The 21,759-nt window shown below is 31.5% G+C and overlaps 4 protein-coding genes across 6 annotated transcripts; 1 reads left to right on the top strand and 3 right to left on the bottom strand.

The window, feature by feature from the left end:
* Window positions 1-2,638: 2,638 nt before the first annotated feature.
* Window positions 2,639-3,244, bottom strand: LOC111460345 (protein SRC2-like). Its single transcript, XM_023103577.1, has one exon. The coding sequence runs from the start codon at window positions 3,220-3,222 to the stop codon at window positions 2,665-2,667; it is 558 nt and encodes a 185-aa protein (XP_022959345.1). The 5' UTR covers window positions 3,223-3,244; the 3' UTR covers window positions 2,639-2,664.
* A 1,965-nt stretch (window positions 3,245-5,209) lies between these two features.
* On the bottom strand, window positions 5,210-20,600 carry LOC111460394 (40S ribosomal protein S21-2). Of its 3 annotated transcripts, XM_023103641.1 has the most exons (5): window positions 20,511-20,593; window positions 20,126-20,196; window positions 19,899-20,031; window positions 18,473-18,556; window positions 5,210-5,226 (listed from the first exon to the last, which is right to left on the bottom strand). In XM_023103641.1, exons 1-4 carry the CDS (start codon window positions 20,571-20,573, stop codon window positions 18,491-18,493), a joined length of 333 nt encoding a protein of 110 aa, XP_022959409.1. In that variant the 5' UTR covers window positions 20,574-20,593; the 3' UTR covers window positions 5,210-5,226; window positions 18,473-18,490. The 3 variants fall into 3 exon arrangements, with proteins under 3 accessions (XP_022959409.1, XP_022959408.1, XP_022959410.1); XM_023103640.1 differs by lacking the exon at window positions 5,210-5,226 and having other exon boundaries at window positions 18,340-18,556; XM_023103642.1 differs by lacking the exon at window positions 5,210-5,226 and having other exon boundaries at window positions 18,342-18,556; window positions 20,126-20,199; window positions 20,511-20,600.
* Window positions 7,543-8,249, top strand: LOC111460392 (flowering-promoting factor 1-like protein 3). Its single transcript, XM_023103639.1, has one exon. It carries the CDS (start codon window positions 7,594-7,596, stop codon window positions 7,927-7,929), a length of 336 nt encoding a protein of 111 aa, XP_022959407.1. The 5' UTR covers window positions 7,543-7,593; the 3' UTR covers window positions 7,930-8,249.
* Window positions 9,037-12,388, bottom strand: LOC111460391 (vesicle-associated membrane protein 724). Its single transcript, XM_023103638.1, has 5 exons — window positions 12,094-12,388; window positions 10,709-10,850; window positions 10,492-10,612; window positions 9,373-9,435; window positions 9,037-9,280 (listed from the first exon to the last, which is right to left on the bottom strand). The coding sequence occupies exons 1-5, from the start codon at window positions 12,281-12,283 to the stop codon at window positions 9,131-9,133; spliced, it is 666 nt and encodes a 221-aa protein (XP_022959406.1). The 5' UTR covers window positions 12,284-12,388; the 3' UTR covers window positions 9,037-9,130.
* Window positions 20,601-21,759: the final 1,159 nt, after the last annotated feature.

Raw genomic sequence — 21,759 nt, 5'->3', positions numbered from 1 at the left:
TATTATTTTGATAAAAACGTTAAAAGTTTTTATTTTATTCAAAATTTTGAAGTTTTTAAGTTATTTATTAATTTAATTGTGCATAAGTCAAATTTATTTTGGTGTAAAACTTTATTTCAACTTAATACCTTATTAGTTAAATTCCATCATATCGCCCGACCTAATACATGATGAGCCTACCAATTTTCTGGCAAGATGTCTACCGTTAAAAAGTACTGATATATCAAGATCCAAATTCGAATGGGTTACTAGTCTTGGTCAGAGACCACGTCTTCGCACTGGCGGTCCAACAAAGAAGAATGGGTTATTGGTCCTGGTCAGCGACCACTCTCTTCGCACAGGCAGTCCTACAAAGAAGATTGGGTTATTGGTCCTGGTCAGAGACCACTCTCTTCGCACCGGCGGTCCAACAAAAAAGCAAAGTAGTGATCTCTTTCTTTGCATTATGAACGACACACTTCACCAGCTCCCTCAGTTTATGAATTATTATTATTATTATTGTTTTGATAAAATTAGTAGACTAATAGACAGAATTGTATTGAATTGAGATTAAACATTAATGAAATTTAAGATTTTTAGGTTATATGACAATTTTATCCTTTAATTTCTAATTTTAAAATTCAAAAAATTGGAGATCACTAGAAATTGTTTATGGGCAATCGAGAGATACCGAGGTGGCTAGATGGATGAGAGTTGTTGGCCGACATAGAGCATTTACAATGAATGAACTGGGGTTATGGGTGAAATGTCACTCGAACCCAAAACTAACTAAAATGGTAGGAATGTGCCGACGGGAGGGTCGGCCATTACCCCCAGTGTAAGACGGCGGTCCAAGATCCGCAGCCATTTCTCCGACCAAAACCCGACAAACCAATCCACCGAGCAATGCCTCTCCCGCTGCTGAAATCTTACTCATTCCCGATTTCTTCTCCTTTTCAACTACGACCGGCGCTGGCGGATACCCCGGTGGTGGTTAATATCCATCATGTGGCGGCGGTTGTGGCAGCTGCGGGTTGCCATTATGTGTATAATCGTAACTGTTAGGCTATGAATTGGGCAGTGGAGTGTTGTACGGAGGATACGGTGGAGGAAATCCAGCCGCTGGTTGCGGTGGAGGATACCCTTCCGCCGGCAACTGATATCCAATTCCACAGGTGGGATGACCAACACCGGTAGCGGGTTTTTCAATGTTAAACGACGCCGTTGAGGCACTGACGAATTTCCCGCCAAATTTTTATTCAAAATTCAAAACGAGTTTTACTCAAGGTTTTTTATTTTTTATTTTTTTATTTTTAAAGAATTTAGTTTTATAAAAATTAGACAGATAATTTTGAAATTCATTGAAAAAAATATTTTTTTTCCGATCAAATAACCGATAGAAATTAACTTGATAGCCATTGTATAATAATTAAAATATGAATCTAAAAACTTATAATTATTATAAAAGATACTCAAAATAATTTAAATGAATCTAAATAGGCAAAATTTAAAAATTTAAATGTTTTGAAAGTTTAAATAATGATGAATAAATAGTTTATACGCGTCTTTTTTAATAATTTTTTAAAATGTTTATAAATGATTTAAGCTTTAATCATATAAATATTAAATAAAAATGGGAATAAATAAATCGACCGAGTCTCCGTTTACTTTTTTTTTTCCTCATTAAAATATATCAAAATTATATTTTATGATTCAAAATAAATATTGGATAGCAGGAAAGCACCCGAAAATCTAGACTGATTGTTGAGCCCACTTCGACTCAGGTACACCACCGGAGTCATTATATAATGAACGGGACGACCCTAGAGTCGGTAAAGTCAACTTGTTGAGTTGTAGGAAAAGTAGACATGAAAATCAGATCAGGGTACAACGAAACTAAAAGGGTCATTCCATTTAAGGCTAGCCTGTGTGGTTATGAGGGAAGCACGTGCGGTCTCGTGTCTAAGCCAATTGGTTAGACAACGATGACTTCACTCGTTAGATTAGTATTAACCACCTATCTCGAAATCAAATAGGATGAACTTTAAAATGTTGTAATAATATTTTTATTTTAAAAAAATAAAAAATGTTAAAATTAAATATATTTTCTATAATGTTGTTGGAGACAATAATTTAATACTTGGAATGAAACACAATGTACACATCAGATTAATTAATTATATATATCTCGTGTCTAAGCCAAGTCTGCTTCACACCTGCAACGTTTTCGCGAGAAGGTAAGGTGGTAAGCACGTAATATCTCGTGGTTACCTCGAGGTATTATCTTATTAAGCTAGTAACTGTCGGTCGATTGTTGATGAAGAGAAGTCAACTAGCAAGCTAAAATTATGGATCGGGTAAGATAAATAATTGAGTATATCTTTTATTTTAAAAATTGATGCTTCGAGATTCTTTCACCCTGACAATTGTTGAGCTGAAATAGATGAACGGTTGTATCAACTAAATACATTAAAGCTGATTTTATCGTCGTCTATCACCCTAACAAATCCCATAAACAATATATAATCAATCACATTTAAACATCAAACTTGCCCAAAAAAGGACGAACAAAATATAAATTAAAGCCATGACATTAATGTTTATAAATTAAAAAAAAAAATACGGTAGAAAATAAATAATCAAATGCAGAAAAGCACAATTGTGGGATATAATAATATTTTTATATCAGCCAATGGTTCCGAGCAAATCAATGCTATCGGACGCAGATTGCATCCTTGCATCGCACAATTGATCAAATCCGCCGCCGGTGGCATCGGAAAAAAACTCAAACGACGGCGCTGCCGCCCCAGCATCCGCCGCAAAATCGCCGAGCAAAAGCCCTCCGACAACTCCACCGAGCAACCCCGCTCCTAATCCAAGCATTTTACTCATTCCTTTCTTCTTCTTACCCGTCGTTGGAGCATTGGTCGCCGGCGGATATCCCGGCGGTGGTGGACCATAAACATAAGCCGGCGGCGGTGGCGGATGATGTGGATAACCGTAGGCTTGTGGAGCGTAGGGCCCAGTGTTGTACGGCGCTGGATACGCGCCGTACGGTGGTGGCGGCGACGGATATCCACCGTATCCAGGCATTGGAGGCGGCGGAGCATATCCTGAAGGTGGATATCCGCCGCCGTAGTTTGGCGGTGGAGGATATACCTCCGGTGGATGTCCGATTCCTCGGGTGGGGTAAGGGGCGGCTGGCTTTGCATTGTCCTTAGACGACGTCGTTGAAGACTCCATTTTCAACAGAGAGACAGAGAAAATGGTCTCTTTTGCAAAGGTGAAGTGAAAATCAATGCCTTTAAATAGAAACTCAGAGTCAACGGATTAACAAAAGTCAACGAGTAGCTCTCAATGGAAATTTAGTTTAATTTTATTAAATATAATTAAAAATTTAAAGGAATCAAACGACGTAGTCTTATTGGTTTACTGGGCACAACTTAATGAGAAGAAGACAAAATTAATAACCAAATTGAATTTAATTATTAATAATCAATTATTAAATATTAAATATTAAATATATTTAGCGTTTACTTTTATTTTTCTTCTCGTAGTTTATACATAGGTGCTTAACCTACCACTTTGGTCCTATGATTTTAGGTTTAATTTCAATTATTTTTCTCATGGATAAGCCTTAGAGACATCTCGAGGTCATTTTCAAATAAAATAATAATAATAATAATCACGATGATCTATAATTGAGCTCAATCTGGCGAGTGGTATGGTCGTAAGGAAACGACGTGGTCGAGATAAGAAAAAATTCTTAATATAAGCACAGAGTTTGATGGATAAGATAACTATTCGAGAGAATACATTCATTATTGGGTATCATTACGGACGAGAAGCATTTGAATTGTTTTTTATTTATTCAGAACTAAACAAAATAAAAAATTAATATATATACATACACACAGATCGACCTGGTAAAAAGTTGGATCTGAATTGGATTGTGGTACTTCATCAGACTATGTTGAGGCGTATTGTTCTTGATTTCGCCACTTTTAAAGTTATGAGGTCGAATTCATTTGGATTTATGTTCCTCTGGTTCATATGTTTTCGATCGTTCGAGAGTTTATGGGTTAGATTGAGTTTGATCAGGTTGAGACGTTTTTAAATTTAACCCATTTGTTCACATTGTAAAATGTTTTAACTCAAATAATCCATATTTGGCTTTATCAATAAATTTTAATTTTTATACCCAAAAATATATTATGTAATTTTTTTAGAATTAATATTAAAAAAAACTAATTATAGATATTAATTATAACATTTATTTAAAAATACAATAATATTTTTAAATTTTAGAAATATATTAATTTGATATTTGTTCAGGTTTGAAATTTATTATTATTATTATTTAACAAATTCTTGTATTTATTAAAAATACAAAATATACCAAATTAAAATAAAATGAACTAAAATATAATATATATATATATATATAGATATATATATATATATATATATATATATATATATATATTAATAATAAACCCAACCAACTCAATTATAAAATTGTGTGTTTTTCGTTTAATAAAAATAAAATATTAGTTTATAACATATTTATTTATTTATTTTCAACTTTTAAATAAAATTTATAACTTAATTAAAAAATTACCTTTTAAATAGTTAAAAATAATAATTTTAAAAGTAAATAAATTAAATATATGTATACATAATTTTATTTTATTTAAAAGTCTCTATAAATCCATTCAACTTTTAACTTAACTAAAAGTAACTCAAACAATAAATATTAAGTTGAATTAATCAATTTTTTTTATTATCTCTTTTTTTTTAACCCTTCTAATAATTCATAAATATTAATTTTGCTACTTTAACATAAACCACCCAATTTTATGTGAAAACGATCGTCCATTAATTTTGATCCTTAACTTTTAAAATTTTAGATTTAACATTTAATTTCATTAAATTGAGTATATATATATATATATATATATATATATTTAATGATTCTTATAAAGTAATAATTGGAATATAATATAAAAAATAATAAAAATAGTGTCACATCATATTTTTATACTTAGAAATGAAGTCACAAGAATGAATTGGTGCTTTTAAAATTCAGGATAAAATAAAGTTAAAAGTGACGAAAATCAAGTTTTGGGTCAAAATTTCACTTTAATTTAAGACCATATTTATCGAATCACATTGAATTTATGGTTAATTTTATTTTATTTTTTTAAAATTTTTTCTCAAACAACTTTTAAAAATAAATTTTAAGTATTTGAAAAGTTTTTTAAAAATATATTTCAAAATCTTAATTAAATATACGTTTTATTACTAAAATTTTACTTTTAATTAAAAAAAATCAAATAAATGATTCGAACAATTTGAACAAAGCAGACCCATAATGCTATAGTTGAGTTAGGTTATAAATTTTCAACTCGAACAATTAGCTTGAGTCTAAAAAAATGTCTCAACCCAACTCATGAACACCTCTAAATTTTATAGCTTTCAAGCTATGAATTAAATTATTTAATTAATTTAAAGGATATTTTTGTAATATATAAAAAACCATATGCAATCAAACGTGTATTTATTCATATCATTTCTCAATCCATCATTAAATTCTTACGACCACTTTATTTATCTAAATAGAATCCGCAATAATTCCTTCAAGTTGAACTATGAATTTATGAAAACATCAGTATAGTCAAATTTGCAGTGAAATCACGCACACAGAAAATAAGCATATAATATAAAAAATGTCACGTCTAGTCGAAAAAATGAAAATTATTTAAAAGTATTCATTGAATTAAATCAAATGAATTATCCTTTTCATTCCATCTTAAAAAAAAATTAAGGTATTTAATTTTTTTTTCCCATTTTTGTCCAATCAAAGGAATATATCCTTCATAGCATTGTTTACTACTTTATTCTAAATTTGAAATTTTAAAAAATTAATCAAAATTGAAATGCCCTTCTCCATTCTTTTTTTTAATTCTTATTTTAAAAATTAAATTAAAGTTGGGTTCCAACCCTACCACTAATTTTGTGCATTATTCTCATATATTAATGTTTTATTAATTCATTTTTTAAAATATATATTTAAACACAAACTTACCTAATTGAAATATTAATGTTTTTAAATTAGAGGAACAGTGGAGAATAAGTTCATATTTGGGTAAAGGGGGACATATTGTAAGCTTTGGAAATTAAATTATGTCTCTTTTATATAAATTTGTGTGTTTTTTAATGCTTTGTTGGGGAAATAAATATTATGGAACTTTATTTTAGTATTAAATTATAATAGAAATAGATATTTATGCTTGTGATTAAGTGTATATATGTATATAGGTGTGAGATTCGATATCAATTTGGGAGGAGAACGAAACACCCTTGTAAGGGTGTGAAAACTTTTCCCTAGCAGACGTGTTTTAAAAACCTTGAGGGGAAGTTCGAAAGGGAAAACTCAAAGAGGACAATATCTGGCACGGTGGGTCTGGACTGTTACAAATGGTATCAGAGTTAGACACCGGGCGAGGAGGTTGTTCCTCGAAAGGGGTAGACACGAGGCGGTGTGCTAGTAAGGACACTGGGCTCCAAAAAGGGGTAGATTTGGTGAGGGTCTCACATCGATTGGAGAAAAAAACGAGTGCCAGCGAGGACGCTGGACCCTGAAGGGGAGTGGATTGTGAGATCCCACATCGGTTGGGGAGGAAAACGAAACACCCTTATAGGGTGTGGAAACCTCTCCCTAGCAGACGTGTTTTAAAAACATTGAGGAAAAGTCCAAAGAGGACAATATCTGCTAGCGGTGGGCCTGAGCCATTATAATAGGTTTGTGAGTATTCCTACGAGCTAGGTCTACGAACCAAGAGGCTACTCATTGGTTTTGTATTATCTTGTTACAAGCATACTAGAGATCTCAAAGCCAATTAATACCAACTCGAATTCTCAAATTGAGAGATTCCATATCGGTTGAAGAGAGGAACAAAACATTCATTGTAAGACACGTTTTAAAACCGTGAGGCTGACGGAGATACATAACGGATCAAAGTGGACAGGGCATGTTGCCCTAGCTCGGAGTGATATTATATCACTAACAAAACATTCATTGTAAGACTAAAATCATGAGGCTGACGGAAATACGTAATGGATCAAAGTGGACAGGACCGTTACACGAATCAACAAATTAAAAACATGTTGCCCTAGCTCGAGAGTGATATTATATCACTTATTTATTTATTTATTTTAATGTAACACTCCTACTGTAAGCAACTATATTAGATTAGTGTGCCTTTATTCTTACTATTTAAGATCCTTATTTCGTTTTTTCTTATTAACACTTGAAGTTTCTTTTAAATCAATTAATAATATATCGAGAGAACAAATAAAGTACCGTTCTAAAAATATTCTATGTTTTTAAAAAAAAAATTAAAAAAATTTGAGAATATTATAAATAATTTATTAAAAAGAATAAACATGAGTTAATTAAAAATAAATTTTAATTCAACAATAATTATTCCCACCACTGTGTTAATATATATATATATATATATATATATAAACCAACCTTGAAAAATCCCAATTAAATCAGTTTTCTCGAAATCTCATAGCCTTTTTCTTTAGAACTCTTCACAGGTATACATGGCCGGCGTTTGGGTGTTCAAAAACGGCGTCGTTCGACTGGTGGAGAATGCCGGAGCCGATACGTCGGACGGTGGCCAGCGGTCGAGACTTCGTCGGAAAGTGCTGGTGTTCTGTTCGACGGGGGAAGTGATGACGTCATACGCAACGTTGGAACAAAAATTGATGACGTTGGGTTGGGAGCGTTATTACGATGATCCAAACCTACTGCAATTCCACAAGAGATCGACGGTCCATCTCATTTCTCTTCCAAAGGACTTTGCCAAATTCAAATCGATGCACATGTACGACATCGTCGTTAAAAACCGATCCCATTTCGAAGTTAGAGATACCTAACTTGTCTCTTTCCAAAAAAAACTGTTACCCCGTTTTGTTTAAGCTTTTTGTGTGTTTGTTCACGCTCGAGAAAAATTATTCAATGTGATTGCTAAAATTAACGGTCTCTAATGACCGTTGAAAGCAGATTTAAAATTTCTGTGTGATAAAGACGTCAAATACGAGAACTAACCATTGAGTGCGGGTTGGTTCGTGTGAGGTAGAATTGAGTTAGTTTTTGTTGGGTTTTATTTGGATTCCTAAGGGTGGTTGTGAGAATAAAGATTAATGAATGTAGGGTTTGGATTGAATTCAATTGTGTTTGAGATGTGTGGCTCTAATTAATATGTATTTCTTTTAAATTTTACAATTTTTTTTTAATTTATATATTTTAATTAATGATATGAAAAAAAATAATAATAATAATAAACGAACACTACTTAAAAATGAAAATCGCATTCATGTTCTTATTAATATTTTAAAAAATTATATTAATTTTTTAAAATTTAAAATAAAATTCAAATTTTTAATTTTTAGAAATTTACTAGAAATGCAAGTTGAAAATCATAATTAAAAAATGGGGTGGAAAATGAGCATAAATTTCAAATATGAATTTAAAACGAAATGTTGTATGTTCGTAATTATTTATTCGATAATTTATGGGTAAAGAAACGAGGATTATATTTTTCATCCCCGTCCTCACCGTCCCTCAGTTATTGATTGATTACTATAGTAAATAAGTCGATGAATACTGTGATATAATATTGATATTAAATTTTTCTATATTATTGTTTTTATTAAGATATTTTATAATTTTTCTTTAAACAATATATTTATTATCTATTTAGAAGTATGTTTTAAAGAAATGATATAATGGTAGAGAATAAATTTAAAAAAAATCATAAAAATAAAAATAGGACAAAAAAAAAACAGATTTTTAGAGATTCTCACTCCGATCTCTATGTAAATAAATTAAAATTTTTATACATATTAGTTATAAAAATATCTAAAATTTTAAATTATAATAATAAATATATCTAAAATTTTAAAATTTTTAAACTAAAAAAAGTTTTAAATTCTTTTTGAAATTTTTAAAAAAGTTTAAAATTTAATAATAATAATGAGTGGTTAAAATTTAAATAGAAACTTTCATGTATAAAATTATCCATGTCGAAGAGAAAAAGGGTAAAGCTTTTACCTTTTTTTGTGTCTACAGTACAAACTAATTGGTGCAATTGAATCCATGGCAAATGGAAACCCAGATTATGAGCACAAGAGCTAACAATATCCCAAGAACAACTAGCTTTATCTTCATGTTCTGATACCACATTTTCTTACTCAGTTTAGTTCCTTGTCCTCTGTACGTCTGCGCCTGTCGATATCGAGAAACTTTTGATTAAGATTAATTCTCGGGTCGATATCATATTGGCTATGGAATTGGCGGGGTTTGGTTGGTTTGCTTACCTGATCTCGGAGACGTTCCGTTTTGTCAGCAAGAGAATTGATGTTGTCCCCTCTCTCAAAAGCCTGCAAGAACATGGAAAGATCTCGTAATGGTCAGTGAAAGAGAAACGAGTGAGAATCTTGGGACGATGAAGTTCGTTCAGCGTCGGGTCAACGGTGAAATGAGTTTTCAGTTTGCAAGAACTGAAAAACTGAGCAAAAAGGAACTATTCTGCCCAACTGAAACCACAAAGTCGTCCAAACCGAGCTAACTGAAGTCGTTTCGGTTTTCCCGTGTTTTGAAACCAACTTCCATTGGAAAAAAAAGGGCTAAACCGCTCGGTTTTGTTCGATTCAACAACTTATACCACAAGAAGAGACAGCTCTAAGATAGTTTTTGCTAGTGTATCAACTATGTTTGATTCATAGATCATCCACCACAAGAAGAATCTCAAGAAGCCTATTCAGCTTCACATACACATTAGCTAGTTATTAGCCTATTCAGCTTCACATGCACATCGGTTGAAGAGGGGAACGAAGCATTCTTTATAAGGGTGTGGAAACCTCTCCCTAGCAAACGCGTTTTGAAAACTGTGAGGGAAAACTTGAAAAGGAAAGCCCAAGGAGGACAATAACGACTAGTGGTGGATTTGAGCGGTTACAAATGGTATCAGAACTAGACACCGGGCAGTGTGCCAGCGAGGACGCTGGGCCCCGAAGGAGGGTGGACACCAAGCAGTGTGCCAGCGAGGACGTTGGCCCAAATGGGGGTGGATTGTGAGATCCCACGTCAGTTGGAGAGGGAAACGAGCTTCTTTATCAAAGTGTGGAAACCTCTCCCTAGTAGACGCATTTTAAAAACCGTGAGGAGAAACCCAAAAGGGAAAGCACAAAGAAGACACTATCTACTAACGGAGGGCTTGGGCTATTACAAAAGGTCAGCAACAGATCAACAGATGTGCATCTTAAAGTACTTGCTTTCACGACGCTCTATCGCCTAGGCCAACTCACGGTGATTATCGTCACAAACCAGAAATTTTATAGAACAAGATGATAATGACAAACATCATGTGACAAAGAATAGAGATGCAAATTCAAACAAATCCACGACCTTCCGAATCGACATTGATGTATGTTTACCTTATCGAGATTCTCCAACATTATACTCTTAACTTCCGAGACTTGAGCCTTCACTTTTATCAACTTTTCGATCTCTTCCGCGTGCTCGATGATATACTTCATGTGCTCTTTCATAACTGGCCTGCAAAATATCAGGAAGATTATGCCTCTCGATACTGCACCGAGGCAAATACACACGAACGCAATAGAAATAAAGCTTTTTCGTGTCGGAATTTACCCAAAATCCTTATTGAGACTTTTCGCAACAGCAGTATCAGCTTTACCACCTCCATATCTTTTCTTGAAGTCGGCTTTCATCCGTTCCAAACAGGCTATGGATATCTGCTTACTGAGAGACTCTTTCGCCACAACACAGTAAGCTGCAAAAAGGTAACCATGTAACAAAAAATTAAGACATTAAACAGGCTAATTCTTGACATTTCTCACGCCTACAGACTCCGAAATATCGATCCCGAGATAAACACGCCTACTCGATTACTGATTTACTGTAAATAAGAATGAATAAACAATCATGTAATGCTACTAGACTGTAACGGCCTAAGCCCACCGCTAGCAGATATTGTCCTTTTTAGGCTTTCCCTCAAGGTTTTTAAAACACGTATGCTAGGGAGAGGTTTTCACACCCTTATAAACGGTGTTTCTTTCTCCTCCCTAACCGATGTGAGATCTCACAATCCACCCCCTTCAAAGCCTAGCGTCCTCGTTGACACTCCTTACCTTCTTCAATCGATGTGGGACCTAATAATCCATTCCCTTCGGGGCCCAATGTTCTTCCAAGCATTGCCTCGTGTACACCTTTCCACACCCTTATAAAGGTTGTTTCGTTCTCTTCCCCAACCGACGTGGGATCTCACAATCCACCCTTTGGGGCCAGCGTCATCGCTGGCACTCCTTCCCTTCTTCAATCGATGTGGGACCTCATAATCCACCCCCTTGAGGCTCAGCATCCTTTCTGGCACACCGCCTCATATCCACCCCTCTCGGCTCAGCTTTCTTGCTGGCACATCACCTGGTGTCTGACTCTGATACTATTTGTAATAGCCCAAGCCCACTGCTAACAAATATTCTCCTCACTCGGCTTTCCCTTACGTACTTCCCCTCAAAGTTTTTTGAACGCTAGAGAGAGGTTTTCACACCCTTCATAGAGATGTTTCGTTCTAATCCCCAACCGATGTGAGATCTCTTAGCAAACATAAATAGATATTATGACATTCTACATGCATTCCCACATTGAGCGGCTGGAATTAGCAAGCTCAGAGCCATTTGATTCCAGTTCTCAATTACTTCATTCTGAAAACTAAAACGAAATTTCAGCACATACGATGAACAAAATTGATCAGAGACTCAGTTCAAACAGTCTTTACCTAAGCTAAAAATCCACAATCAATCTAACACACTTCCAAATCCGAACGAATTCGAAGAATTTAACAGCAAAAACAGGCAAAATAACAGAAACTCAACAATCATGAGACTAGATCCAACAATTTCCAGTTGAAAAATCAACTTCTAATTCAGTTCCTCCGATAAAGAACAGCACAACAAAAACACCTAAATCGAGAAGGAAATGAATCAAAACCAAGAGATAACTTAAGGCATGCTTACCATAACCATCTTCGACCAGGAAATTAAAGGTATGATGGTCGCAATTGTAAGTGAACTTATTATTGGCAGAAGGAAGTTTCTGAAGGCACTGATTCGCAATCGCCGGAAAGTTTCCGGTGAACTCCGTGAACTCCGCCAAGATCATGGTTCCTCTAGCCACAAAGCTGTAAATGAACGAGTCTTGACTCATCTTCTTCGAGGCGAGTGAGCGAGTGAGTCAACTCGGACGAAGAGGAAACAGAGCACTTAGGAAGATCGCCGTTGGGGAACTGAATTTGCTATTAAATCAAATAAAATAAAAAAGGGTCTGTCCGATCTGTTTTATAATTTTTTTTTTTATTTTCTCCAAATAAAGCAAAAATTCTTATTTATTTCCCCACTTTAATTATTATTAGTAAAAGATTTAGGGTAATGGTCAAATAATCAAAGATTTGGTCCTCAGTTTAAGTAATAGCTTCGCATTAAAAATAATAATAATTAATTCGTTCTATATACGGAATATGTGTGTTTTTGTGTATAAATGTATGGGATTCGTTTATTTATTTATTTATTTTTAATTGAGAAATTATTCGAAAAAAAAATCATAAAAACTGTGGCATGTAATTTATCTTGAATTTATATATTTTTTTAAATTCAATCGATAGGATTCAAAGGGTCCGATGCTCTAATTTTTTTAATGAAGGTTATATGTCGAAGCCAGTCGAGTAATTTTTTAATCGATAGTTAATAAAAGATAATTATATTTTGACAGTCTTAATTTATATATATATATATATATATTAATATAGTTTTGATATTTTTTTCAAAAATCTAAAATTTTAATAATATTAGAGACATAATGATAATAATAAAAATAAAGTACAATTAAAGGCTAATACTTATAAAATAAAGTTTAAGGAATTAAGATAAATTTGATAACTATTTAGTTTTTAATTTTTTATTTCTAAAAATTGAAATTTATTTGGGCTTCCACAATATTCCACACTTATAAATACATGATCATTCTCTAAATTAGCCGATGCGGGACTCTCATCATCCAACACCTTCCTTTGAACAATGTGCGCCTCCCCTTAATCGAGACTCGACTCTTTTGGAGTCTTAGTCATTTTTTTACTGCCTTCGATGAGGTTTGGCTCCTTTTTCTTTTGAAGTTCTTTATTCGATATTTGAGGATTTACCAATCTATTGGCACGACTAAGTTTAGGGCATGACTCTGATACCAGGTTAGACGAACACAACTCTCCACAATGGTATGATATTGTCCACTTTAAACATAAGCTCTCATGACTTTGCTTTCGACTTTTCCAAAAGGTCTCATACCAATAGAGTTAGATACCGATATTTTTAGACTTTATTGAATATTTAAAGGTATTATTAAAATTTGAAATCAAAATATTTTTATTTATTGATTTTTTTTTTTTAACTAAAAGTATAATTTTATTTCTCTCTTTTCTCTCATGCATTGATTTTAGTGAAACCAGTAAAAGAATTGTCTGTCTTCTATTTTATTTCTCTCATGCATTCCAAAAGGTCTCTCTCTCTCTCTTTTTGATATCATTTCTTATTTGATTTGTAAGTTCATGTTATAAATCCGCAACGTGTTTGCGTTTTCATCTTCTCTGTTTCTGTCTCTGTTGTTCGCTTCTTTAGGAGGAGATCGAGATTAAGTTTGACTTGAAATGGCGATGTTCTACTTCGAGATTTCCTTGAGTTTCCGATTCATTTGTGCACTTTGAAGTAAACGGAAAAAATAGAATACGCTTCATCGGAGATTCGAGTAAGTTGATTCTTAATAGACTTGAATTTTGTTAGGCATTGTTTGTGAATATGAAACTGATGAAGCTCGAGATCAGATCGCGTGTTCACAATTATGAATGAAATGTTAAACCTAAAGAACTTCACAACGATCTACGAATTAGATTGAATCGGAATGAGTAGATTTGCAATTTTGGATGAACCAGTCGGTTAGATTTTAAAATACGTCTGTCTTCTGTTGAATATTGTTTTCTTGACCACCTCTGGCCTTTTCTTTTCTTCATTATTGCTTTGCGAACTTGCGTTCTAGGATATATTAGTATAACTAACAGTTTATTGTCGCTTGATCGAATCTTAATCCAAGTTGGCTATATTGACAACTTTATTTGCATTGCAATAAGATGAAAACTCGAGAAAAATTCTTTAGTTTCTGAACATAGTGTGTATGAACTTTTTTCGGATTTATGAAAATTAAATGTCATGATAATATGTCTCTCTTTATAGAACGGAATCAAGGTTCCAATCGGCTTAAGACGCCGGCACTCCATTTAGATTTTATTATAGCTTTATTGATTCTTCCATCTATCTACTTGGCCGCTTACAAGACTGCAAGGATTTGATTCCGTTCTACTAAACTGATGCCTCGTTAACAATTTTTACTGACAAAATTGATTTGGAAATATACCCAAAGGAAAGTATGGAACGGGTTACTTGATGATCAAGATCAAGAAAATTCGTTTCTAAACTCGTGATTCAAATCACTCCACAAAAGGTTGGATCAATACCACTTGAATGACTCTACAAGCAAGTTCTAAATACAAGAATTTGTAAAGAAAGTTTAGCTCTCAACAAAACTAAAATAGAAATTCTATTCTTAATTCCAAAATTTGATGTCTAATCAAAGAAAGGAGGCTTTATATACTACCTTAACCCATGTCATACATAACTCTTAAATTAAATGGGCCAGTAAATGAGAAATATTCGTAGCCTTCATGTTAAAATGGCTCGTTAATGGTAGAATATAGTAATCTAGGAGGATTACAATATAATCTTAACTTTTATATTTAAAACTAGTTTAAATATGACAAATAGTTACACTATACTTAAATAATGCAATAAATAAAATGTGTTTATTAGTCATCTTTGGACTAGTTTCATAAATTCAGTGGAGTTCATGCAACTTGTGCATTTAATTCATCTCTTCCTTGAACCTCAACTTTGCACAACATATAAGAGAGGTCTCTAGCGTCTTCTAGAATTTCCTTTGATGAGTTCACCATAGCTTGAATATAACTGTATAAGGTTTGTTGTAGCTTATTGGCTCTCGTCCTTGTAATTGGACCTTGAGGTATGAAAATTCCTTGGTCGTGGTTCATATAAAAAATATTAGGCTCCATTCCAAAATCCGGTTTGATATCTGGCATTTTTCCTCTTCTAATTGGCAGGAACTATCACGATTGCCAAACACAAATTTCTGGATCTCTTGATTGTTTGAGGTAGGTTGAGTTTCGGTAAACCTTTAGCCTCTCTATTAAAATTCAATAGGTCTTAAAATTTTAAAAATTATTTAATATATTCTTAAACTTTTAATTATTGAATTTTTAAAATTTTAAAAATTATCTGATATATTCATAGGTTATTGAATTTTTAATTTGAGGTTAAGGATATTTAGTAATAAATTATAGTTTACTATATATATCATATTTAATATTTTATTATGAGGCAAATATCTACATATTTGTCCGTATCTTTCTATTTATTGTTATTTCCATTTATTATTTTTTCCATATCCTTCTAATTTATTTTATTATAAATGAGATAACTTTCACACCTAAAATCATTTAGACGTGGTTGACTAATCAAACATTCTTAAGTATTAGAGCCATTTTGGTTTAGCAACCAGATCCTTTCTTTTCAATGGCTTTTGAAATCTTATACTGTTCTCTCTATCATCACTGCTGGCTTTGACGCTGCAAGGGACAGTCGTCATGGCTGCCACATGCAGAGTCGATTGATTACTCTTCGGCTCCACCCTTTTGACCTCCAAATCATCCTTCATCATACTTTGTACATACAACCTCACCTTTCCAAACATAGCCTCTTTCATTTTCTTCCCAATTTTCCCTTCAACCTTCACAAAAACCCTAATCTTAGGATCTTCATCAGCGTTCTCTTCGAAAATATACAGAATCTCAATAAGCCCATCAACCTTATGTAGAGATTTACCTTTGGAATCTGGGCGTCGCACTGGCCTCTTCGCCAACCAAGTTGCCGCCGCCCTTCTCGCCAAAATTGGCTCCTTCGCCCACTGTGTCTCTTGCTCTAGGTTTCCCCTTCTACTTCTTGGGGTTAGACATATTCTCACTAGAGCCAAGGCAGCATCGTCGCTAAGCGACAATCTCTCTTCATGGGTTAAACATATTCTCGCCGAAGCCAAGGCAGCATCGCCGCTGAGCGGCGATCTCTCTACAATTTTCGATGGCCAAGAAAGTGTTTCTCTACGCCTTCTTTGAACTAAGTTGTTGACATATTCATAAAAAGTGTTTCTCAACCTCTTTGAATTTTTCAGATTCAAATTTCACGTTCGTTTAAATTCGACGCTTAGCTTGCGGTAGGATGTTAAGAATATTTAGTAATAAATTATAGTTTATCATATAATCATATTTGACATTTTATTATCAGATAAATATCTAAATATTTGTAATAAAATAAGTTGAAGCTCTCACCATTTTTATGCCATTGCATCTTTTTTTTGTTTGACTAAAAAAGTATGCAATGAATGATTGATTCTTATTTTGCGTGCCATCTAATCTCATTATTATTTTGTTTTTACCTTTTCAACTTTACAACTTTATCTCCATAAATAACTCAAAACCTTTTTCTAGCAATTTCTTCTTTTTTTTTTTTTTTTTTTTTTAAATCAAGTTTACCATCACAATTTCTAGCTATAATATTTTTATTTTATTATCTGTTTTCAAACACATTTTTTTAAAAAGAAGTTCAATTTTTAAAATTAAAGAATAGTTTTAAATTTTTTATTTCGTTTTATATATGTTTAATAAATTATTAAACATATATAAAACAAAATAAAAAAAATTTGTTTACTATTCAAATATGTTTTTCTTAACGAGATAAGAAACTTATAAAAAAAAATTGTGTGGAAAATAACAAATTTTGAAAAGATAAAAGGAATTATTTGTTTTTATTTTTGTTTTAAATATGTTTAATAATTTATTTTATCTCATTCTCATATTTTAAATTTTAAAGCATGTTTAATGTCGATTTAGTTGATTGGTTCACTTAAAAATGTATTTGGAATTGATTTTGAAAACTTCTAAATCAATTACAAAAGATTTTTAACGGTTTAAGCGTGTTGTAAATTAACTATTAATTTAATTTAAGTATTTTTCCAATTGCATTTATTTGCCAAATCTAACTAATAGCAGCTCTTAAAATTAGCTTTCCTAAAAAGTATATCTATTTTGAAATATGATCGTCCTTTTTTTTTTTTTCATTTAATTGGTAGCTTCTATTATCTTATTTTAATTTGAGTGAACATCTTTTATTAAATGGAAATCACACTTTTTTCAATATGATGTTTTAATATTTTTTTTCATATCCAAATATAAAATTGTGTAATTGTTAGTTTAATATTTTTATAAAACTTTGAAAATATGACTTTTTTAGGATTAAAATTGTGTAAGAAGCTTATTTCTAAATTTTATTTTTAAAGATATTTGAATAATTATTCTTAATATGCTGTAAGAATGGGAAACTCATTTGTGAGGAAAAAAAAAAACACTGTCAGTCTCAGTAACTTCATTGCAATTTTCGAAGCTGAATGTTGTCTGTTTTTGCTATTCTAAACTAAGCCTACTCCTTTTTTCATTTTTCAAAAAATAGATTTAAATATTATATTGTTCCATCTTCCCATTTTATTTAAGCATTTTTATTTTTAAATATTTAAATTCAATACTTATATCTTCAATAAATCTTATAGTTAGTTTGAAATTATTTTTATTGAGTTTGTTATATTAATAATAAATTTTATAAGTAAGAAAAGTCCAGTGTGAATGTGTCAAAATTTAAGAGGCTAATTGGGAAAATTAATTTAAATGTATTTTTAAAACAAATTTTGAAATTACAAGTTTTTTTTAATTATTATTGAAACTAGATAAAAATTTCATGGCCATTTGAATCAAACTATGGTTTATTTTTGTTTGTCTTATTGTAAAATTTGGATACATATGTCATATACACACAATATATAATTTAGGGGAAAATTTCGGATTTGAGAAGTTAATTGAGGAAACATGGATAAACGAATTTATATAAAATGAAGAAACAGCCGGATCCTACGCAGCGCCAATTATAAAATTTATTCCTAAACTAACGTCTGATTGAAAGGAAAAACTATAATGAAAAGAGTGAAAAAAAAATTACTATAATAAATCGATATTGATAAAAAGTACGAACATGAATCTACTAATGAGTGATCAAAATTCAGGTTTCATCAAATGAACATTTCAACAAACACTAGAACTTTATAAACGTGTTCATCAAAAGGTTACCAAAGGAATTCTCAAAACATCCATAATTCGCAATTAACTAAAAACTCGAATGGAAATAAATTTAGCAACTTCTACTGTTGGCGAACTTCAACTTTCTTCTTCTGCCATAACCTGTCTATAGCACTGTCCGCGTCTCCCTGTCAATTTTATACCCCATAATTACATTAATTTTGTTATAAATCCTAAATAATATTCCCACTCATAATCTAAACATGATAAAGAATTATATTAAGATTTCAAGCATTACATTTTCTTTAAAGAAGTCCATATCTAGTTAAAGTTATCTTTTTAAAATAAAAAAAAAAATCCAAATTTCAAGTTTGAATTGAATATATTAAAATTGCATAAAACGCTATTTCTATTAAATTACAAAAACAAATACCAAAAATAGAAAAAATCTATTTATATTAAAAGACAGAAACAAAAGTAAGATATACAGTATACTTATGCCAAAAGTTTTGTGATTTTTTTCAATTAATCTAAAATGTACATACCAACTTCATTAAAATATAATTTTTAAAAATATACATTATTACTTAAATGGAAATCTACGATATATGTATAATCTTCATACATTTTCGTATGAAAGATGACACAAAAGTAGTCAAATAAGCGAAATACTTTGAGAACTTTAAGAAACTAGAATGCCTAGGAACATTCAAATCCAAGTTCTCCTTCAAAATGATTTTATATTTCATTAAAACCTCAAATCCAAAATACTTGGTTCTTCGTTTAAATGACTTCATATCTAATTAAAAACTCGAGTCAATAATGCAGGTTTTTCCTTCTAAAGTTTGGTTCAAGTTTCTAATAATTTTTCAAAATAAGTACGCACATGCCGAACAAAGGTTCAATCAATGTGCTTATAAGATGTTCAAACCATGTCCAAAGTGAGTTGAATCAAATAGGAAAACCAAATGAAGAATGTTTTAACTATCAAAACAAAGAAAACTAATAATTTGCCTAGTACTAGTATAGATGTTAACAAATATTTAATCCTAATCCTTGAACGGAAAAATAAAATCGTAGCAAAAAAATATACAAAACTAAAGCAATTTAGGAAGTCTTGAAAAATATGCCAACTTACTATCCTAAAGGATCAAATGGCTAACAAGATAATAAAGAAGATCGTAAAACTCCATAAGAATGTGGATACACAGAAAAAAGTTCGTAATATGTTAGAAAATTATCGAAAAAATTAATGGAAGTGGAAAAAAGTACATGAAATCAATAACAAGGTTTTAGGTTAGTACATAAAGTCAATGAAAATGAGGTTTGATAAAAATCTTAGGCAGAAAAATGCATCAAAATTATCAACATACAGAAAACAATTTCAGGAAGAAAATGCTTTGATGTATGTGAAGCAGCCGCCAAATAACCAAAATTAAAGCACAAAAGAGCAAAAGATTGCACCAAAAACACATAACAAAAAAGCGTGAAGCCAAAAAATATGAACAGAAAATATTTATGGAATCGAACCTGAGCACGGATATAACCGCAGAGTGCGAAAGTGGAGAATTGACCTGTGTAGATGCCATTCTCATCCAAGTGACCAACATTAATCTGAACCGAAGCGTGGTCCTTGGAGGTGATAAGTCGGTTCGTCGCAGAGCTGAAATCGATACCACAAAAAAAAAAAAAAAAAAAGGTTAAAAACCGAAAAGCTACGAATATAAAATAACAAACGAATTGCGCTGACTACGCACCATTTCCTAGGAATGTAGAGCTCAGTGATCTTTCCTTCTTCGTTCTGCATATTGGCTCCGATGCTAAAAACCTACTTCAATAGAGAAACAACGGATTAAGACAGAAAGTGGACTCCTAGTCCGTAATATGAATTTACAAACTCCTATAGGAATCGGAACTAGGTAAAAATAAATAGAAGCACTTTCAGAATCTGATTTGCAACTTATCGCAGCGTTTCTAACACGGAGACAACAGATCGATAACTATATCACACAATCAATGTAGATAACGAAGAAAAAAGTAAAACATAATCTAAATATTCTTTTTCTGAAGCAATAAGAAGAACAAAAATGACACAAAAAAAAAAAAAAACTGAGCAAAATCGAATGAATTGAGAGAGAATACCAGTCGGCCAACTGCTGCGAGTGGGGAGTTCGAAGGACGAAAACGAGGGTTAAGTGCGCGCATAACCCTAGCCCGTTTATATACTTGCCGTTACTGGGCCTGATTCTGCGGCCCAATACTGAGCTTCTACGTTCTTTGTAAAGCCCATATCAGTTGGGCCATGAAGCAACCGTTCTTTGTAAAGCCCATATCAGTTGGGCCATGAAGCAACAAAGGGATGAAATAAACCGTTTAGATGGCATATTTCCGATATTTTAAAATAATATGAAAAATTACCCAAATAATATAAATTTATTTAAAATATGCCTTTGCTAATCGCTGTGTTTTGAAAAATATGTTTAAAATATTTATCTCATTACTTTTTTCGTTTTCTTTGATAATCGGGTAATTTTTTTTTTTTTTTTTTTCTTATTGCGAAAAAAAATTAGTTTTATTAATGGATAAAATTTGAGTTTGGTAGCATTTTGGTCCCTAAATCTTAAAAATTTACATTTTAATTTTATAAATTTTAAGTTTAATTGCATTTTGGTCCTCGGCAATTTTTCATTTATTTTATACAAATAGTGTTTCTTCCTACCCGATCGAAAATAATAATTTTTATGTTTTACCATTAATTTATATAATTGTATACATCATGATTTAAAAGATGAATTAAAAAACTCGATTAGGAACATTTAAATTAAATGAACATAATATATATAATAATTAATTTTTATCCGTTACGCACACTATGAAGATATGAATTATAATATGATTATTCAAATTCATTTGATAATTATTTTATTTTCTATATTATAATGTTTTTAACATAATATTGTTATAATAAAATCGGGTATAAATAAATCGACAAAAATTAAAATAAAATGGATTTTTTTTTTAATGGTGGATTTTCAATAATACTCTTGAAAATTAAATAATATTATATTATTTTTCAAATGCGTTTTAAAATTGAAGTTTCACATTTTTAAAAACTTAAAAAATACTTTTAAATTTTTGTAAAAAGTTATAAAAATATATTTATTGTTAATGCCGCATTTAAAAAATACTCATAAACTTTCTACAATAATATCAAAACGTTGGTAGATAATTTATCCTAAACTATTTTCATTTATATACTGTGAGTAAAAAAAAATTTGAAGCGTTTATTTACAAAAATAGAAAGTGTTCATGCTACTTTTAAATTTTTTTAGATATTTTTAAATATAATACTCGTGGTAAACATATTTTTTAGTTTTTTTTAAGTTGAAGA

Source organism: Cucurbita moschata, unplaced genomic scaffold, assembly GCF_002738365.1.
Source record: "Cucurbita moschata cultivar Rifu unplaced genomic scaffold, Cmos_1.0 Cmo_Scf00023, whole genome shotgun sequence".
NCBI classification, from domain to species: Eukaryota; Viridiplantae; Streptophyta; class Magnoliopsida; order Cucurbitales; family Cucurbitaceae; genus Cucurbita; species Cucurbita moschata.
This window is presented reverse-complemented; position numbering and strand designations above follow the sequence as displayed.